Raw genomic sequence first — 21,268 nt, 5'->3', positions numbered from 1 at the left:
AAACCTTTAAAAGAATTGGGAAATATAAAAATAAAAACCTTCAAAATATTAATAAAATTATTTTTTAAATATTACAATTATTCATATTACTAGAATTATTATTTATACTTTAGAATTTTTTTCTGTTTTAGTAATTTGTAAAGGTGCTTTTGTAATTTTGTTTTTTACAAAAAAATTCCCTTTTTCATTTTAATTTTATTGTAGTAATTTTCTTTGTTTTAGTAATATTTAATGTGCTTTTGACGTTTTCCTTAGTTTTAATAATATTATATTTTTATGTATTAATATTACATTTTTTGTTGAATTTTTTTTATTTTAAGTTTTGTTCTAATAGTTTAAGTGTTTAAATATTTAAGTGTAAATTTTAGGGATATTTTTTCAGTTTTTAATCTAGTTTCTAGATTAAGTTTTTAACCTAATATTTGCATTTTATATAAAAAAGATTGTCATCAGTTTTAGTTTTATCATGTGTCCTTTATGACATTATTTGGCTGTAATTCTAGGATAATTTGCTTCAAAAACAATCACAAGGGGGCAGTAGAATCCCATGAGGTCACACGGTCACTGACGACTGGAATTTTGCTCAGGATTTATAATTATAACAAATTACAGCATAACTGGTCATTCTGAATGTGACCTTTTAAAGGTAAAGAGCCGGTGAAAGATGGTAATTGAATACTAAAGAAAAGAGTTCATGTGAGATAACCAAACTGGATGACAAGGCGTATATATAAAAGATTATTGCTATATGTATAAATTACAGCAATAATGCAAAATGATGTACAGACCTACAGAAAGAAATGTGGGGCAGAAGGGCTGGATATTAAAAATAAATAGTTGACACCACCACCATCATCATCAATCATCATCTTCTTCTTCTTGAGGTATGTGTGTGGTGTAAATGAATTGTGCAGTTTCTTTCTCATTGGATGCCTGCACGGCTCGGTCAGACAGGATTGGGTGGGGTTTGGCTTTTCTTCTCCCTAAAGACAGTATTAAAGCATCATTCCTGCATCACTGTGGAGGAGACAGAGAAACAGAGAGACGCACGTCTTCATCAGCTGAGCGCAGGAGGAGAGCGGTGAGAGGCTTCACATCACTGACAGCTTGCATCAACTGCAACTCAGATATTCAGATACAGAATGATCATTCATTGCATTTCAAGCATTTAGGTGAATGCATTGGGTCAGGACTCAGGAGGAGGTTTGTGATTGTTATGCATGTCTCTAAAAGCTGTTTAGACTGGTCCTGGATCAGCTCTATTATTAGACATATGCATTGCAAATAGAAAGCAACACAGATGGCAGAAACAGTCATGCATGTTGTGCAATTAATGCGGCGTGATTAAAATTGATTTTTGAGTTAGTGGCTCTCTTCTTTGGTGGACTTTGGTCGAAATCTGCTTAGCTTTGAACGAGACTGCTCATCAAATAGTTTTTGAGAAACATCCTCAAAAGGCTGCTGATGAGTGTGTGTTATGTAAAGGGAAGTTGAGTTTTTTTTTTTATATCTGACGGCATTCAGAGTCAATAAATGTTGCTTTACAGACACATCTACAAGTTTTTGAGTTTAAAAAGAACCCTTTTTCTTTTGCACTTCAAAGCTTTGCATCATTTTAGAGTCTTGGATGATAGAAAAGCAAAGTCATTCTCTGGAAATGTGTTGTTGTGGGTCAGGGCCCATCCAGGTTTCTTGTGTATATAGTTATAGTCTAAACTCCAGCATTCTTTCAGCTCTGATCTTTCTCTAATTCCTCAACGCTTGACTGACTGTGCGTGTGATTAGTGGCTTTCTTTGCTCTCAGCTATCAGATCAGCTTCTACTTCCTCAAGATGGGATGCTGAAAATTAAATGTACTCTATGGTTAAACTGATCACTAGTAATAAATATTAACTCTGTAAATCCTGACATATAAAGTAAAGTAAAATCATTTTATTTTAAATGGAACCGTTTATTTGAATTTTAGACAATTTCTTGCATGTGTTTTTTGTTGAGCATCACATTTGATACATCAGGCATTAATGGCTCTTAATAGTTTGACATAGTGAAGCATCTCAGTTTTATTCAGAGGTCCAGTCTGAACAAAAATATGCAAATTTGTGCAGATGCTGATATTTTTATGGACAAAAGGTGAGATGAAATTCTGTCAGATTTTAATGTAAATCAACAAGATCTTTATAACCGCATAGCAGATACTTACATTAAGTGAAATAAAACTTCTTTCAGTTTATATCTTCAGCAATATATCTTAGTAAGATGATATTTAAATGACCAAATTATATAATGCAATACAATGATGATTGAGAGATATATCTAAACAAATAAACACTCAAAAGTTTAATCATCGTATTTGAGACTCACATTAAAAATTATTTTCTTAAAAAAAGATAATCAAGTAAACCTATGCTGCTTTAGTCCAGTAAGTGTTTGTCTTGCAATATTACTAACAATATCAAAGTTATTCTTATCTTTACTTTATAAAAATCAGTAAAGATGTAAGTTTTGATCATTTTAGAGGCTTTAGAAATTTGCATAGTTGATGGGGATTATAATACCCATGTTTGGTAATTATGCATCATTTCTGGCATTTCTTGTTTTGTCTCAGTGGACAGATGAAGCCTTTATCATATAATAGATGTTGTGGGCTATAGCATAAATTAAATAGTGAAGAAGCAGCTGTGTGCTTCCCTACTGCAGACAGATGGCCATCACAGGTATAAAGCTCATGTGCATTAATTGTAGGCATAAAAATATAAAAATGCATTTGCAGTGCTTTTCTTCCATGATGTGGAAAACAAGATATTATTCCAGGAATAAATTCAGGGCAAGATTTGGTTTTACCGAACTGAACACCTTTAATATTGCAGACACTAGTCCATATCGAGATTTGATTAAATGCTCTACTTTTGATTTATTCATCCAAAAATGGCCGAATTCCATGACGTTCTGCTTTATACAGAAAGTTCAATTTCCGTGATTCAATCCCTGTCGCTTTTCAAAAAGGGGTGAATTTATGAATGAAAGTGTGAAAGTTCTGACACAAAACGAAGTTGTTACTTATCCTCATGCTTTTTAAAAGTGGGTAACGTATCACGTAGGCTACACTGTAATGTTAGTTATTTATAATCTCAAAGTCTGTGCTTACATTAAAGCTTCATTTATTGATAGATAATCAATTTTTACCCAATTTTTCCTCCTGAGTTTCAGGCCGGTAACACACTGGCTGCGTGTTGTGAGCGTGGCGTTTCTGCTGCGTGGCGGCTGCTCCACGTTTTCTGTGTTTTTATACAGTCTATGGTCTTTACACACCAGAATCGTGCCTGACGCGCTGCTGCTGCTGTAGATGACATAGAGGGAGACCGCCGACAGACCAGGATTTGTCTTCATGACAACAATATCTATACTTCATGTTGAGCATAAATATAAAGCCTACTGATAAAGGACACCGTCAACAGTATTGACGGCAAAATAGACAGGTGCAATATTTGAAAATCGAAAATTTTTAATTTATTTTTTAAATTACATTTATATCTGAATATATATCAGAGTTCGGAGGGCGTTCGCGAATCATTTGAGTCAGTTCGGGAGTTCGGAGCGGGATCGCGAATCATTTGAGGCAGTTTGGGGATCGCGAATCATTTGAATCAGTTCGGGAGTTCGTAGCGGGATCGCGAATCATTTGAATCAGTTTGGGAGTTCGTAGCGGGATCGCGAATCATTTGAGTCAGTAATGGGGATCGCGAATCATTTGAATCAGTTTGGGAGTTCGGAGCGGGTTCGCGAATCATTTAAGTCAGTAATGGGGATCGCAAATCATTGAGTCAGTTCGGGAGTTCAGAGCGGGATCACAAATTTGAATCAGTTCGGGAGTTCGTAGCGGGATCGCGAATCAAATCATTTGAGCCAGTTATGGGGATCGCGAATCATTTGAATCAGTTTGGGAGTTCGGAGCGGGTTCGCGAATCATTTGAGTCATTAATGGGGATCGCAAATCATTTGAGTCAGTTCGGGAGTTCGGAGCGGGTTCGCGAATCATTTGAGTCAGTTCGGGAGTTCGTAGCGGGTTCGCGAATCATTTGAGTCAGTTCGGGAGTTCAAAGCGGGTTCGCGAATCATTTGAGTCAGTTTGGGGATTGCAAATCATTTGAATCAGTTCTGGAGTTCGTAGCGGGATCACGAATCACGAAAAACTCGCGCTTGTAAATTTTCAAATTGGCCTTAACCTTTAATCCATTGCTTCCAACTGGGGTGGCCACCCCGGTAGATCCGCCCCTGCCGATCAGGAATCGATTAGACTGATTAGGTTTCTGGTGACGTGAGTTAAAGCAGAGCAAGTCGTGACATTTTGAGGAAAACATTGGATAGATTTGGACATTGTTTTAATACAAATTAATCAAGTTAATGTGTTGCATATTTGTCTGTTATAATAAATGAAACAGGCAATATTGCTGCACTCAAAAAAATCATGGCATGGTTTATTATGAACTATTTGCATCTATTTGATTTTATTTAAATAATAATAATTATTTTCATTTGGAAAACAATTTGATTAATTCAGACAGAAAGTGTGAACATGGTTCAAACAGCTATGACTATGAAACAAGCTATATTCAATTACTTAAAAATGTATGAAATTAAAACAGTTGATTTATTTATTGATGATAAATATACAAACCTGGTTATTATATATTTAAAATACATTTTTATTAATACTATTACAGAATCTGACCTGGTTCCTTTATGTAGTACTTACAAGTTTATTAGGTTATGTAAAAACTGTGTAATTCAAAAGGATGGAATTTTTATAATATTTTTATATTTTTATACAAATACTCAGATGTAGGTTTAAATATTTTCAGTACAACACTACATTGTTCACAATAAGACCAGAAACATGCATTAACATGCATCAATTTAGATTTCTCTTAACAGAAACATTCTCCTATTCCTCTCTAATCAGAATTGCAAAGGGCCCGCAACCGAGCCTTGAGGTACACTGCTCACTTTTCTGAGGTCTGCATGGAAATATCTGCCTTGTAGAATTCATTGGGTGTTCAAAGGCATGTAAAAATAAGGGTAACCCTATTTGACAGTCCACACTCAGCTCTCCATGGATTTAACACCATTCTGCATCCGTTAACTTAAAGGGAGACTCATCGAAATGGTGGTAAAGGGATAAACTTTGTTGAGGTTCTCAGTAAGCCAGTAAGCCGCTTCTTACCAATGAAGCTCTTGACGTCTAGAGTAGGTGGATGATCTTATGTGTGCTGATGCTGATGTTGTGTTAGTGTGCATTCTGTGACAAGAGAAACTGCAGTGTGTTTGTTACAGGAATATGTTAAGTAGGTCAGATACAGTGTGTCAGATGCCCAAACTGAGCAAAAATTAGCAATTTGGTGCAGTTGCTGATATTTAGATTACCATAAAGACATGAAATTCCAATAGCTTGTAATATAAACCAACAAGATCTTAATAACAATATAGCAGATATTTAAATAACATAATATAAATATCTGTGTTCACGCTTCATCGCCCAATAATGTCTTAGTAAGATGATACTTAAAAGCCTAGTTTTATGATCAAAACATGTAATGCAATGCTGACTGAGGGATGAACAAATAAACATTGCTCAAAAGCTTGATAATCACATTTGATACTCATTTAAACATGATTGAAAAAAAAGATAATCATATAAACCAAACTTGAAATATTACTGACAATATCAAAGTTATTCTCATGTTTACTTTATAAAAAATTGGATTTCACAGCAAAAAGACACTATATGAAGGAGGATATTTTCACAATTATAGTGAAAGACCTTTTAGTATCTAAAAATGTGAGTCATTTATCAGGCTACAGAAGTTTTGTTCAACAAAGTTTTGATCATGTTAGAGGCCTTAGAAATGTAATACAGTAGGCTTTATAGGGTTAAGTGGCATGTATGCAGGTTTGTAAGATGTACTTTGAGATACTGCTAAACTATTATATATCACCTCTGCTTCCTATTTTTTGGCTTTGCTAGAATCCATTTTTCTAGGTCGCTGGGCCTTTTGCAGTGGACATGCAGACAGACCCTTTAGGAGCACATTGTGTTGTGAAGCTAAAATGCCTCGGTTTCTTTTTACGTCACATCAATTTGTGGAGCGTTTCCGTGGGCTAGTGACGCTTCTCCTGCTCGGCAGCTGCTGATGAATTCCAAGTGACATGGGTTTTTCTCTTGGCTTCGTGGCGCGCCTTTGCTTTCCTGTTATGAAAGCTTCTTAACACCTGATTTATTGGACATGTTCACAGAACAATGTCCATTTTGTGTAAAAATTTCTTGGAATTTTTATTTAAAGCAAAGAGATGAAAATGAGAAATGCTTTGGAGAAGAAGGTGAAAAGTCAAACTGGATTTGAATCCTTATCTACAATATGAGAAACATGGCTTAATGCGTCTGGAGCTTAATGCCAAGTGTGCACAATAAGAATGAAGCAATCCCATCTTGTGATGTTTTAAAAAGAGCAATGTTGTTTTAATGTCTTTGATATACTATTATAGTTTTTTTTGTATATTTTATATAAGATTGATTATTTTCTTTGTTTATATTGTTGCTTTTAGTTGCATTTTAGTCGTTCAGTTTAAAGCAAATGCATTGGCAACACTGTATCTAAACACTGTAAAATTGCATGATAATTGCGATTACAGCTTAGTACGATTAAATCTGATATATTACACATTTATTGTATTATTATTTTTTTGGTACTCTTTCATAATTTGCAAAAATGTAATTTATAACAGTAATATATTTCTCTTTTTTTCTATTTAGAGTCAAAACATACTTCAACTACTAAAATATTATATTTAAATTATATAACAATTTAATATTATTCGACATTAAAGAAATTAACATGCAAATATGTGATTCGATAATTGAAATTTTAACTTAAAATCTCAGGGGGCCCATGGAAATGTTACGAATAATTTTAATGATTTAAGAATCCTAAAAAAAAGTTTAGGTTAAAGGCGAATTAAATTTGAACAGGAATAATAAATACGTTTGGATTTGAACAGGACCAGGGTTGCCAAATATACACACGATGTAAATCAAATTACAAAAAGATGCAAACAGCAGCACTTTACATGAATAAGCATCTAAACATCCCATGTGTAAAACTTATTTTGGTCCACTTATTCGTCTTTGATATGATAACGCTGACATGTTTGTGTAAAGACAGAGCTTTAATGAGTTTACACCAGCACATCTCTCTGTTTACCTCCCACTCGACAAATAACATCCCCAATTAATCCCAGCATCTCGTTATCCCACATCTCATTAACCTGCATTCTGCTAGAAGTGAGATTAGCTTGATGTATTTAATACAACATTCTGGAAGGTTGTGGACAAATGGAGCAGGGGTGGAGGAGAGCAGGTGTTTTTGCTAAAGTCGGCTGGTGGTTGGGTGTCTATAAGCCCCAAGGCGTATATAAATCACAGCACAAGAGCTCACTAGAGTGTATTATAGGTAATAATATCAGCTGCTCTGGAACAGCTGAGGTTCTAGATTGTGGATGTGTGCAGGGTTGTAGAATAGAAGCAGTGTTTTCCAAATCCAGGCGTGCTGACATCGCTGATAAAAATCAGTATCATGTGCCAAATGCCTCATCTGGTTCCAGAGCGCACAATGATGTGGATTTAGCTTTTAATATGTGCAATCACTTTGCTAATGAAGCTCTGTTGGCTTGTAGTTCTTCAGTGGTTCTTTGCAGCATCTTAGGTTCCTCAGTGAACCCTCTAAAATGTTCTTTGTTTCAATCTTAAAGTTAAAGGTTCGTTATTGTCATCGATGGTTCCATAAAGAACCTTCAATATTTAAAAACCTTGCCATTGCGCAAAAGGTTCTTTAAAGTGGAAAAGGCTTTTTTTGATGATTCAAATGTTTGCAATCTTAAAAATAAAGGTTCTTTATTGGCATCAATGGTTCCATGAAGATTTTCCTTTTTATTAACTTTAATTTTTAAGACTCTCTATGGCTATTCGATTATTATAAATGTTGATGATGATTCACTCTTTCAAATATCTCTTCGAAAAGGGTGTCATAGAACAACCATTTTTTGGTTCTGGTTACCAATTCTTGAAAGAAAACATTTTCTTAGTGTGTGAAAAAAAAATGTAAATAACCTTGTTCCACTATAAAGAACCTTTTGTTCAATGGAAACATTGCATGGATGTTATATATTCTTTATTGAATCATCAGTTCCAATAAAGAGGCTTTAACCCTTTAACAGCATATATAGTTATATGAAGATGTATCGTTATACACTTTTAAAAATAAAACTTCCAAAAGTGTGTTCATAGTGATGCCATGGAAGAACCATTTCTGGTTCCCTAAGGAACCTTTAAGTGAACAGTTCTTAATGATCTAAAGAACCTTTTTCCACCACGAATAACCTATTGTGGAATAAAAAGATTCCATCGATGTTAAATGTTTTTTATGCAACCATTGATTCCAATAAAGACATTTTTTTTTAAGAGTGTAGGTGCTTCAGATTAGTGATTTCTGGGTTCTTTAAAGCACCAAAATATAGATGTTTAACTAAATATCCTTGTATAGAATGGACTGCTTAGTTTCATATAAGAATATTTAGTGTATAAAACTCACCCAAAGATTTCCGCAGCTGTGCTAGCTTTTTATTGAACTTTCAGAATTTCACGGCTCAGTAATATTGAATTCGCTTTAGCTAATAATACAATAATGCAATCAATATCCTTAATGTCCCAGCATAGAAAATGACCCCCCCCCCCCCCAACAGCTGACCCTACCAGAAAGACTCTGATTGATCTATTGTAGTCTGTGACAAAGGGTTTCTCTGTGTCTTAATTCACCCTTCCACAAATTACAGCCTTAAAAAGATCTTAAATCAGAGCTGATGGTCTTTAATTCCTAAAGTTATGGCCTTAAATTGTGCATGCATGCAAAAAATTTATGTCTTGTTTTCCAATACAAATACCCGTTGGAGACACATGTTCATGCTTTCTATGGAAACGGCTGATGAGATGAATAGTGACAGTGCTGGTGAGAGTGTGATGTAATTTCAGAACAGAATCTCCCCTTTACTCGGTCTCGATGTCCTCCTCCTCTTCTTTTCAGCTCTAGATGGCCATCAGTCATGTCCTCTGTCACCTTGACATTTTCAATCAGCGGTTCGAGTGTCTCTGTGGGGACGGAATAGAATTTGTCCAACACGCCGGAAAGAGCAGTGCATCGACTCATTAATGCTATGACATGCTCTAATGTCAAAAGGCACCGAGCGGATTTCACTTTCGCTGGAGATAAAGAGCAAAACAGCTGTTGTAATTGCTCTACCTTTTGAAAATTATTTCCTGACCGATGCGTCTCTCCGTATGCGCAGCACGGTGTTCCTCTAAAATCCCCTCTGTTGGTTGATTGTGATTGGGTAATCATACAGACAGATTGGGCCGCTGGGAGCTTTTGGTCATAAATTAAAGCATTCTGTGCTCCAGTTTGGTTTGGCTGCACGCTGGGTGTAATTGACTGTTGTGTTCTTGTTCTTTAGAACGGACTGCGAGATGTACGGCAGACAGATGGAGTCCACCGCTGGAATCGAGGAGCTGACGGACGAGGAGAAGGAAATTATAAACAGCGTGCTGGCGCGAGCTAAGATGATGGAGGCCATGGAGCAAGAGAGGATTGGGTGAGACGTTGACTTGAAGTCGTGTTGTTGTTCTGCTCAATCTACTCTATTTCTGTTGTGCTTTATATGAAACAGATTGATTCACAGGAAAAAAATAACAGAATTAATGATGCAGACGTCTTCAAATATGAGACCGATTCAAATTCTGCTTTAAAGTAGCTCTAAAGAGACTTTTTTTTCAGTTCAATGTTGATTCAGTTCAGTTCAATAACAGTGTCGATTTAGCTAATTCCATCCATTATGAAACAAATTCAGCTCCACAGTGTGAACATTTCTCAGCAGATTCTTCTCAGATTGAAATATCTATCATCATATTCATTGTGAAGCTTTATTCTCCTACTGTATGTCAATTATTGACTCATTTGTGTCCGTTTCTATTTGTCCCATGATATATTAGGAGTAACAACTGAGACAACTTTGATATTTCAGGTACAGTAAATAATAATGGAGAACATTAGGTCTCTTCAGATAAAAAAGAGCCATGTTTATCCAATGAAATATGTCCACTGCCAGATGGAAAGAAAAATCAAATAATGAGATGTCTTTACTGTCTCAACTGTCTGTTGAAGGTGGGAGTAAGATTAAATGGAGACCAAATGAAGATTCGTTAATTCGTTTTACAATATCCATGATGTTTTTTAAGTTCTCTTCCTCATTAATTGTTATAAAAGTTGTGTCCTTTTGTATTCATCATAAGGCAATTTTGAGGAAAAAACTGAGATGAGGTTAATACTTAGAGTATATAGAGCACTCCATTAAGTTTCTGTTCATTTCTGTGCAAATGAAATATTCCTCTGTCCAAGAAAAACAGTTTCAAAGAGTAAAACAATCAAACAGAGACCTAATGTCTGAAACCTGAAGCTTCATGCTTGTTTGGTTGTGTTTTATATTGTCTACATGATTTAATTTTAAGCTCCCTGCTCGTACAGTATGTGTCTCGTGTGTCCATTTTTATTCCTAATACGGCATGACACCTGGAACAAAGTTGATATCAAAAGTTGGGCTTTGAAAGACAGAAATATAATTGACCTAATGCACTGACACTATTGGATGAGAACAAAACTTGAGCTGAATAAAGACACCAACTTCAGTAATACAACTGAACTGATTAAACACTGAACTAAATTACTATTACACTATTGTCTTCTATAAAGCTGCTTTACAACTTGATTTACTCTATTAATTGTTGAATTTTATAACATTGGCACTATTATTTCCCTGTTAATGTGATTAATGTGAGGCTGCCTTGAAGCAATCCATACTGTATAAATAAATGCATTTCACTTTTCCCGAACACTCTGTCTTCTACTGGTTGACCAAACAGGTTTTTTTTCATATAAATGTGTTATCTTCAGGGTCACATATGCTATCACATTATCACACACAGGACTGGACTCAGTAGCTCCCGTAGCAAAAGCAATACTGACCAACACCTGAGAAGAACACCTTCCTTCTCATTCTCTCTCTCTCTCTTTCTGAGCACTTTGCTTGTGTAACGTCTTAACTCACTGTTCTTTACGTCAATACATTACAACAACGACATGGAGGATGTGCAGAAGTGTGCTGACCTTATACTTGGATGTTTTTTGTCCCGCAGGCGTCTGGTAAATCACCTGGACAGCATGAAGCGGACGGCCTGCGGTGATGGTTACTCGCGTTGTTTATTCTGCGGCCAACAGTTCGGCCTGACGGGCGTCAGAGCGGTCGTGTGCACCGAGTGTAAAAAGGTAAACATGCATTCGCCAAGCCTTTGACCTCATGCAATTATTTAATGCATGCTGAGTCCTTCTTCCCTTAACGATTTGTCCAGAAATAACCCAGCTGAAATGAATGCGTGATATGCATTTATATTTATTATGCCCTGTCTATAACTGAGTCATGTGCACATTTGAGAGGGATTCCAATCAGTCTGCATGATCAGAAATAATGACACGGTCTTCTGCGATGCATGACCCAAAGATCAGTAATCTGTTTAATGACCCCAGAGGAGATGTTTAGTGTGTGGCTGTTTTTACTGATGGAAGTTAAGGCCATCTGAATGCGTTTACAGCGCCGTCTGTGTTTCACCCCCACAGAACATGTGCACTAAGTGTGGCGTTCAAAGCGTCACTCATTCCAGTCCAATATGGCTGTGCAAAATCTGCAGTGAGCACAAAGAGGTGAGATGCATGGAGGTATATCTCAATTGTGTTTTAGCAATAACAGTTCAGACAAAACCTCATCATTTTGCATCATTTTGCTGTTCTTTCCACACTAATGGAGACTTCTCCAGCTCATCCTGTTCAGACAATGACAGTTCATTGCGACCGTGACTTCCAAGGTCCAAAAAGTGCAATTAAAGCATCATTAAAATAGTCCATGCGACGTGGGCTAAAATCCAAGTCTTCTGAAGTCACATGCTTTGAATGAGAAACAGATTTAAGTCATTTATTTGTGGAGCTCTTAAATTACTTTCAGACGTGTTGTATCAAGTTTGATGATGTTGATGCAGTGTTTTTTTTTTTTAGATATTATTGACATAGTATTATGGTTTTTGTTAATATAGTTTGAATTCGATTTTATTTTTAAATATTCTTTTGGCAATTTATTTTTAGTTAAATGAAGTGATTTTTTTCATATTTATTCATTTTTAAAAATTGTCTATAAAATGCATTACATTTTATTTAGTTATTTTAGTACTTGAACTAAGCAAAATGCTAAAATAAAATGCAAAAAAAAAAATATATATACACACACACATTTGTGATTTGGATATGCAAAATCAGAAGAGCACAAGTCACGTGCTTTTTATCACTGCGATCACTTTAAACTGAAATTTAATGGAAATAAGTTGCATAAATATTGAAAATAAATAATTTCTCACACACTATATGAAAACATCATGTGAGCCATTTCCTGTTTGGGTGAATTATTCATTAAATTTGATATGGATGTAACTGTACTGTGTACTGTTTAAACATCTGTTTTTATTTTCAGAAAAGTGTTTATGCATATCTGCACTTACCTGGCATTGACGAGATCCTTCGTTTTGACGGCTGTGCTTATGCAGCAATTAAACAAATCCATTTCTACAACGTTTTTAAATCAACTCCTAAATGCTCTATAAATAATATTTAAATTAATCCACTGAGCCGCTGACATTTTATATCATAACAGCAGGGTAGAACTGAGTTTCTGCATTTTTATATTCCAGCCATTCCGGCTCCCAGCTGATGCTGATGTGGATGGTAATTGGCTGAGATGAGATTCACAGGTGCTGTAAAATAAAACATAGTAAGATGTAATGCAGCATTGGTTTGCAGTTAACTTGAAAGCATAGCAATCCATTCTATTTTTCAGACTCTATGAATTCCAGCTAATGGTGTTATATACGTACAGTATATTTGATCTCCTGAGATTCAACTGGGTTTGAAATTGCTTAGCTTTTTTTTGTGTGTGTCTTTTAAGCGTATCAAATTACTTGGAAAGTGGAACAGCAAAGATCTGCAAAATGGCTGATTCTTAACCTAAATTTAAATTTCTGTCTTTGGCTGTAGTCAGGCCAAAATTAGTTTAGCAGACTCTTACAGTTCCCTCATGCAAGCGTTTACTAAACTGAGCACAAACGTATGTTATTAGTGGCGAATTAGAATAAATTAGTGTGCAAAAACTACATTAAAGTTGCCAAATGATCATTTATTCTTTCCCAAAGATGCTGAAGCGTTCTGGTGCCTGGTTCTTCAAAGGTTTACCACATCAGATCTTACCCGCTCCTTTACCGATCTCTAATAATAGAGACATCACCAGTGCACCAACTTCAACCAATCCTTCCACCGATCGAGAGCCTTCCGTATCATCACGGCCAAAAAACGGAGGTAAACTCTGTTTCAGTTTGGCTTTGCATTGGACTAATTCCCAATTACAAATTCTCAGTATCATGCAATTTATTTTTTTATGTATTTGCACTAAGCATGGGTAATTTATTGTAATGTTTTCATAATTCATGGTCCAAAGAAACTGCTCTATTTCTATTCAGAGAGCATGCAGGTCAGCGACAGAGAGCAGCAGATATCTGGCAAGTGTCCTGCATTTCAATAACACTAGAAGGAAGTAAAACTTACGATTGCAGTATCATTCTCCTGTTTTCTCCTGTGCTCAGCAGAAACGATGCCCCCTAAACGAGACGAGCATTCTGTCATACCCCAAAGAGCCCTAGAAGAAGACAGAGGTGGACAGTCTATGAGCAGGAGCACAGTTCAGTCCAAACAAACTTACTCACCTGTGGTGAAGAGAGAATTACCAGCGATGAGCTCCAAACCTCCAGTGTCAACCCTTTCCGTGACTCCCATACAAAAAGGTGAGAGATCTCCTGTCAGATACACATAGCATAGGCAGTAATGAATCTGGAATGGGGATATTCTGCAAGTGTATGTGTCCTTTGCTTGCATCGCAGTTCCACGTAAATTCCACGGATTTCATTCTGTGTCAGAATTCAGGAGCAAATAGGTCGTTATAAAGGCAATAACTGACACCACTTGTAATTACGACACACACCAGGGTTATTATAGTTAAATAAAACAAAAACAAAAACAAAAAAACTTTTGCATTACTTGAAATAATTGGGATAGTTCATAAAAACAAAAATGAAAATTTATGAAAAAAAAAAATACTATAGAAGTCAATGGCTACCATCAACTGCTGTTTAACAGCATTCTTCAACATATATATTATATAATATATGTTGTATTCAGCAGAAGACGGAAACTCAAACAGGTTTGGAATAAGTAGAGGGTTAGAAAATAATGACAACATTAAAATATGTGGGCAAACTCTCCCTTTAATATTATGTTATGTGCAAATAAGCATCTGCTTAGTGATAATCATGTCACTGCAAATAATTCAGTAATTATATTCTAAAATATGATTTCCTGGAAAAAATAAGATTTACAAAATTATACCATATTACACACACACACACACACACACACACACACACACACACACACACAGCTCTGTCTATTAAAATGTGAAGATGAATAGACAATCGTAATATGCATTTTGCATATTGTTTTGCAATGTGTCACTGAAATGAACTCATTAGATGAAGCTGATGTTCTTGTTCACTTTACATTTAAATTTAAGATGGACTAGGATTTATAAAGGAAGTTTTTGTGCATATATCAAATAGTGATGTACGTTCACATTTAGGAACATTTTGTGGAAGTCTTCATAAATGTGGTCCCTGGGCTTGTGAGCAGAATGCTGTAGGTTTGAATCCCACAAGCGTTTAATTCGTCGCCACTGTGCCCTTAATCAAGACACTTAACCTCAGATTGCTCCAGTGGACTGAACCTGTAACAAGCGCACTGCAGATTGCTTCAGTTAACCGCATCAGCTAAATGGCTTCTTACAGTTGGTTGATGCATCTGGATGTGTTATCGATCTGGATGTGATTACTGTGTTTCCTTACTTAATTGTTTTTAGTATCAGACTGTTGCAATTGCACATTTATGTTTCCCCACAATCTGCACAATAAGAGCACACGTCACTTGGTATGATTTCTAGATCCTGTGAGTCGATCGGAGGCCATGGCATCACCTGCTATACAGACCAACACATGTTTTCCAGCTGCCAACATCATTCCCTCTTCACGCCAGCCACCACCCCCCACCGCAGAGGATGAAGAGGACGCCAACAGCTATGACTCTGACGATGCCAGTAAGATGCTAATTTGCACTGACATATGGACATGTTTGTACCCCATGGGAACCACAGAACAAAATGGTTTACCGTGCATGCAAGTCTTGCATCACAGATTGCATAAAGTCAGCAGACGTGTGCATGAGACTGTTATTCTTCACTGTCTGCTTTTTCATGCCTCTGACACGATTTTGTCCGCTTTCCAGCCACTCTGGGCATGTTGGACTTCAGTCTGCTCTACGAGGAGGAGAAAAACGAACTGCACTGCAATATAATCAAAGCAAAGGTATTGTCTTTCTTTTGCACCGGAAAAACCTTTCTGAAGGATCATGTGTTCAACTGCTAACCATGCAATTATTCCATCTTTGGTGAAGGGTCTCAAGCCCATGGACTCCAATGGTCTGGCTGATCCTTATGTGAAACTGCACTTGCTTCCAGGAGCCAGTAAGGTAGTGGTCTTTAAAAGAGGTTATGTGATGTGAAAAATACAAATAAAAATGAAGCACATAAAAGTTTGAATCTGACAATCTTCTCAATTGGATTAAAAAAAGAAGTTCTTTACCATGCCTATGTTTATATTTAGTTTTACTGCTCAGTGGAGAAGACTAAAAGGCTAAAACGCTCTTCTGACATATACATCAACTTCATTTTTAGATATGTTTAGGTATAAACAATTATACTCAAGTTAGCTCTGACGACATTATCGCAATGGCTTTTGCCGTTTTTATTCGTAATGCATGTAATGCACATGTATCGCATTGCAACGTTTAGCATTGGACTCTTTCCAACTGATGAATATTAGTTCAACATAACTGCAACATGAAGCTGTACAAGTAGTTGTAGAAATGGTAAACTCACAGAATGTGATGGATGCATGATATCTTGTTGATCTCTTAGTCTAACAAACTAAGAACAAAGACGATTCGTACCACCTTGAACCCTGTGTGGAACGAGACGCTTGTTTATCATGGCATCACTAATGAAGACATGCAGAAAAAGACTCTCAGGTAAAAGCAGCTGTATTTAATGCACTGAAGCTTTCAGAGGTAAATGAACGGACAACATAATGCTAATTGTTTACAGTTCTCCTTCCTCAGTTATTTGCGTGTTGGAATGTGCTGACTTGCATTTTATTTCATTGAATTTACAACGAGATGTATTTTGTTAGAATAGTTTGCAGTGGACTTAATTAAAGCGGTGACATTTCCCAGAGTGGAAAGGGTCATCATCCGAATTGTATCCCGGCAGGCTTTCGGTCAGTGATGAGGACAAGTTCGGCCATAATGAGTTTATCGGAGAGACGCGTGTGGTCTTGAAAAAACTGAAGCTGAACCAGAAGAAGACCTACAATGTGTGTCTTGAGAGAGTGATTCCGGTGAGCTGAAGGGGACAGTAAAACGTCCTGTAGATAGTTTATTATATTTGGGTCATTCCTACACTTTGGACTAAGCAGGTTTGTTGAAATTTTATATATAATATAATAATTGTTTTATTCTTATCAGAGGGAGAAAATTTAGTATAATAACCCTAACAATCTAGATATTTTACACGTGATCTGGGAAATTTTTCCCATTGACATTTTTACAAAACAACATGCAGTTTAATGTTTTAAGATAATGCAGGACTGTTTCTTCATCTGAACAGATTTTGAGGAGTTTTGCATTGCATAACTTTCTCTACAGTGGATCCTCTGCAGTGAATGGGTGCCGTCAAAATGAGAGTCCAAACAGCTGATAAAAACATCCCAATAATCCACAAGTAATCCACAGCACTCCAGTCCATCAGTTAAAGTCTTGTGATGCGAAAAACTATGTGTGCGTAAGAAACAAATCCACCATTAAGATGTTTTTAACTTCAAATCATTATGGGGTCCATAATCTATAATATTGGTTTCTTCAGTGAAAAGTCGTCTTGTCAGAATAAGGAGAGAAATATGCATAGCTCAAACACTGTTAAGCAAATGCGAAAACCAAGTTGCAATGCAGTTCTAAACAAATACGTCGGTGGATTTTGATGCGAGAGGACAAAAAGGGGACAGGCTTGTTTTCTGAAGGAAGACTCATATTTTTTTATTGACTTATTTTTGCCAAACGCAACATTTTAAGGCAAGGTAAACATGCTTCAATGATGAATTTGCTTCTTACAAACATGCAGCTTTTGACTTCACCAGTCATTAACCGATGGACTGGAGTGCTGTGGATTATTGTGATGTTTTTATCAGCTGTTTGGACTCTCATTCTGACGGCACCCATCCACTGCAGAGCATCCACTGGTGAGTTATGTCAAAGATAATTACTGAATGTGCCTTCTAATATTTAAAATTAGCTAATTTAGAATAATTTTACCTCGATTTTACAGGAATTTGTCAAGCGCTTTTTAAAATTATTATTTCTAGGTTAGGTACTAAACATGAATTTGTGTTGAATGGGGTACATTTATGCATGGGAAACCATGTGGCATTTCTTGTCAAATATGCAGTATTGTTTCATGGGGACATATAATCCAAATTGTAGAAATGACCCAAATTGACTTTGCATTGCATTGAATTGACTTGTGTTTATCGCCTGAAACACAGGTGAGATGTACTGCAGGCGCAGGTGCATCTCGTGGCATGGCGCTCTATGAGGAGGAGGTAACTGCACCATACATTGTGTGAAATAAATATGAAAATAAATACAACACTGTGTTCCCAAGAGAGCATTATCATAATCATCTTTTGAGATTCTAGTTGGTATTATCCCCATTGTGCACCTGTGTGCATAATAAGGCATCTTGTTAAATGGTTCAGCTAATTGACTGATCTGTTAATTAGTGTCCACAAGAAGATATATGGGTTTACTCCTCTTCTGTGTGGCATTTTGTAGTTGAAGAATGACGAAAAGGAAGAGGAGAGGGGACGTATCCTGATTTCTCTCACCTACAACAGCCAACAAAGTCGTCTGATTGTGGGTGTAGTTCGATGTGCTCATCTGGCAGCAATGGACTCCAATGGCTATTCAGACCCCTTTGTAAAGATGCAAGTATACAGCAATCCAAAAAGCACTTCTTAAAGTGTCATTAAAATGTTCTCTGTAAGAAGAATCATTTGCTTGGTAGAATTGTTTTGTGAAAGTCATTACGCTCATTTAACACGCTGGATTTTGTGTTTCTGAATTTTTAATTCTGTTTTTCAGTCACTTGAAGCCTGACATGGGAAAGAAAGCAAAGTATAAAACTCAGATCAAGAAGAAGACACTTAACCCTGAGTTTAATGAGGTCTGTGGTGCTAAAACCTGCAGTGAACATCTTGCCACACTCGACACTGACATGACACCATGATCGTGTTTTAATACGCTCTGACACTATAATGAAATAACTTTTTTTGGGGCATATATCGTATGAAATGGACCTGGCAAGATTTTTTTATTTGATTTGATTTCAGGAGTTTGGCTATGAAGTTAAGCATGCTGAACTAGCAAAGAAGACGTTGGATGTCTCTGTCTGGGATTATGACATGGGAAAATCGAATGATTTCATAGGTGAGAAATATATATATTTGTGATGTGTATAAAGCCCAAGACCCAACGTCATGAAAAAAAAAAAATAAGTGTCTATTTAAAGGAATAGTTCTCCCAAATGTGGTCACCTTCAGGCTATCCAATATGTAGATGAGTTTGTATCTTCATCAGAACAGATTTGGAGAAATTTATCATTACATCACTTGCTCACCAATGGATGCTCTGCAGTGAATGGGTGCCGTCAGAATGAGAGTCCAAACAGCTGATAAAAACATCACAATAACCCACACCACTCCAGTCCATCAGTTAATGTCTGGTGAAGCCAAAAGCTGCGTGTTTGTAACAAACACATCCCATCATTAAAATGTTTTTAACTTCAAATGTGTGCTTTTGTCCAAAATACGAGTCCTCTTTCCAGTCATCGCGTCTGAATCAGGAGAGATATCTGCACAGAACAAGCACTGTTTACAAGCCGAAACAGTCAAAAAGAAATAAGTGAGTGGATTTTGATTTCAGAGAAAAAAAGGGGATGGACTTTTCACAGGAGGAAGTGTTATTATGGATTATGGACTCTTATTTTGGCCAGAAGCTTTGGTTTAAAGCTAAAACGTAATAATTAATTGATCAATTTAATTTGTAATTAATTATAACCAATGGTGCAACAAATCAAGCCTTAATAATTGATTTGTTTCTTACAAACACGCAGCTTTTGTCTTCACCAGACATTAACTGATGGTCTGGAGTGCTGTGGATTATTGTGATGTTTTTATCAGCTGTTTAGACTCTCATTCTGACGGCACCCATTCACTGCAGAGCATCGTTTGGTGAGCAAGTGATGCAATTGCAATGCTACATTTCCCCAAATTTGTTCCAATGAAGATAGAAACTCATCTACGTCTTGGATGACCTGAGGGTGAATACATGTTCAGCAACTTTTCATTTTTAGCTGACCTATTTCTTTAAGCTTTTCATGTGTCTCTTCCGCACAGGTGGATGCCAGCTTGGTATCAGCGCTAAGGGCGAATGTCTGAAGCACTGGTATGAATGTCTGAAGAACAAGGACAAGAAGATCGAACGCTGGCATGTTCTGTTGAATCAAAACAACATTGAGGCCGATGACTGAGGTGTCGACAGTATGTGGTTCCATCTTCCAAATGAAGAAATCTCACTTCCAAGCTCGAACTGCTGATAATGTTTACATGTCATCCAGAAAAAAAAAAAACACCTTTGTCTTTGCCTCTCCCGAAACCCTGTGATGAGCTGTAGTGGTCCAACTGAGAAAAACCTAGAAAACCCAGTTACTTTGTTTTTCTGGTGGGAAAAAGACAGTGTGTGATATTCTTTGACTCAGTAAATGCCTTAAAGAACAAAACCTCATGAATACAGATGTGACACAAATATATTAGTCATTAAACCCTGCAACCAAATCAATTCAAGGACACTAGGGAATAAAAAGGACTTTACTAGTTCATGTGAAATGCTACTGTACTGTACACACTATTGTTTGACATTAGAAATATATGCTTTCCTTGCATATGTCTCTTATTCATTTATGTTTATGTTTCAATCAGTATGTCACAGATGAGAAAGACTGTGTAAAACAAATTGTGAGTATAACGTTTAGACAACTATTAGAGCTGTATCCAGACAGGTTGTACAGGTTCAGTATTGCATATGGAAATATCTTGTTGTTTCTATAATGTCGTGTTTCCTAATTCTGCGTTATTATCATTGTGTTGCTTGAATTTATTTCTGTAACATGTTTACGGTTCAGAAAATGGTGTTGGTAATTCACAATACCCAATAAAGTGTTCTCAGCTATCGCCTATGAATCAGTGACGTGAACTAATGAATCTTTCTACAGCCTTCTGGAAACTGGGACAAAGGTTATCAGGTGAACTCGCAGTCTCTGAAGTGTCATGCGAAGCCTGGGTTTCTGGTGTTGTGTCTGATGTTAGTATACTATCTTTCAAGGTCATGTTCTTTAAAATCATTCCCGAAGCTCGACCTTCGAACCGTGACAAGGAATTAAACTTCCCTGGGTCTTTCATGTTTACCTACATCATTATGTAACAGATAAACTCAATGTTTCCTCCAAGCTGACAGGAAATTTCTTTGCTTTTCTTCCATTAGACATAAATGCATGTATTTTTCTTTAGCTATTACGTTTAGAAAAGTATGTGTCATATGTTTATATGTCATAGCCAAAATGAATTGCAAAAATTTGGACTAATTTCGAACATACAGGTCTTTGATGGGTGTTACTTTTCACAATCATGACTTAGAGTGCTGAGAGCATATTTTTATGTTCTGTTTGTATTCAGTGAACATTTCTGCAATGTATTAAGGATCCTGTTGATTGGAAGTTCGCTGTGATTTTGCCAAGCAAGACATGT

At 36.4% G+C, this 21,268-nt stretch overlaps 1 protein-coding gene across 1 annotated transcript; it reads left to right on the top strand.

Moving 5' to 3' along the window:
• Positions 1–939: 939 nt before the first annotated feature.
• On the top strand, positions 940–20,704 carry LOC128020833 (rabphilin-3A-like). Its single transcript, XM_052607580.1, has 17 exons — positions 940–1,081; positions 9,559–9,696; positions 11,294–11,423; positions 11,772–11,855; positions 13,388–13,550; positions 13,712–13,750; positions 13,835–14,032; positions 15,241–15,393; positions 15,582–15,661; positions 15,750–15,824; positions 16,273–16,382; positions 16,624–16,750; positions 17,951–18,007; positions 18,240–18,391; positions 18,549–18,630; positions 18,797–18,893; positions 19,862–20,704. Exons 2-17 carry the CDS (start codon positions 9,572–9,574, stop codon positions 19,993–19,995), a joined length of 1,806 nt encoding a protein of 601 aa, XP_052463540.1. The 5' UTR covers positions 940–1,081; positions 9,559–9,571; the 3' UTR covers positions 19,996–20,704.
• Positions 20,705–21,268: the final 564 nt, after the last annotated feature.

Source organism: Carassius gibelio, chromosome A10 (genome assembly GCF_023724105.1).
Source record: "Carassius gibelio isolate Cgi1373 ecotype wild population from Czech Republic chromosome A10, carGib1.2-hapl.c, whole genome shotgun sequence".
Taxonomy (NCBI): Eukaryota; Metazoa; Chordata; class Actinopteri; order Cypriniformes; family Cyprinidae; genus Carassius; species Carassius gibelio.
Note: the sequence above shows the minus strand (reverse complement) of the source record. Positions and strands in the feature narration are given on the sequence as shown.

Excerpts from the sequence above, each read along its gene's own strand:
- LOC128020833 (XM_052607580.1), top strand. The coding sequence starts at position 9,572 with ATGTACGGCAGACAGATGGAGTCCACCGCTGGAATCGAGGAGCTGACG. Across the intron at positions 14,033-15,240 it reads CGTGACTCCCATACAAAAAG|ATCCTGTGAGTCGATCGGAG; the intron begins GTGAGAGATCTC and ends TATGATTTCTAG. Across the intron at positions 18,392-18,548 it reads TCAGACCCCTTTGTAAAGAT|TCACTTGAAGCCTGACATGG; the intron begins GCAAGTATACAG and ends TCTGTTTTTCAG.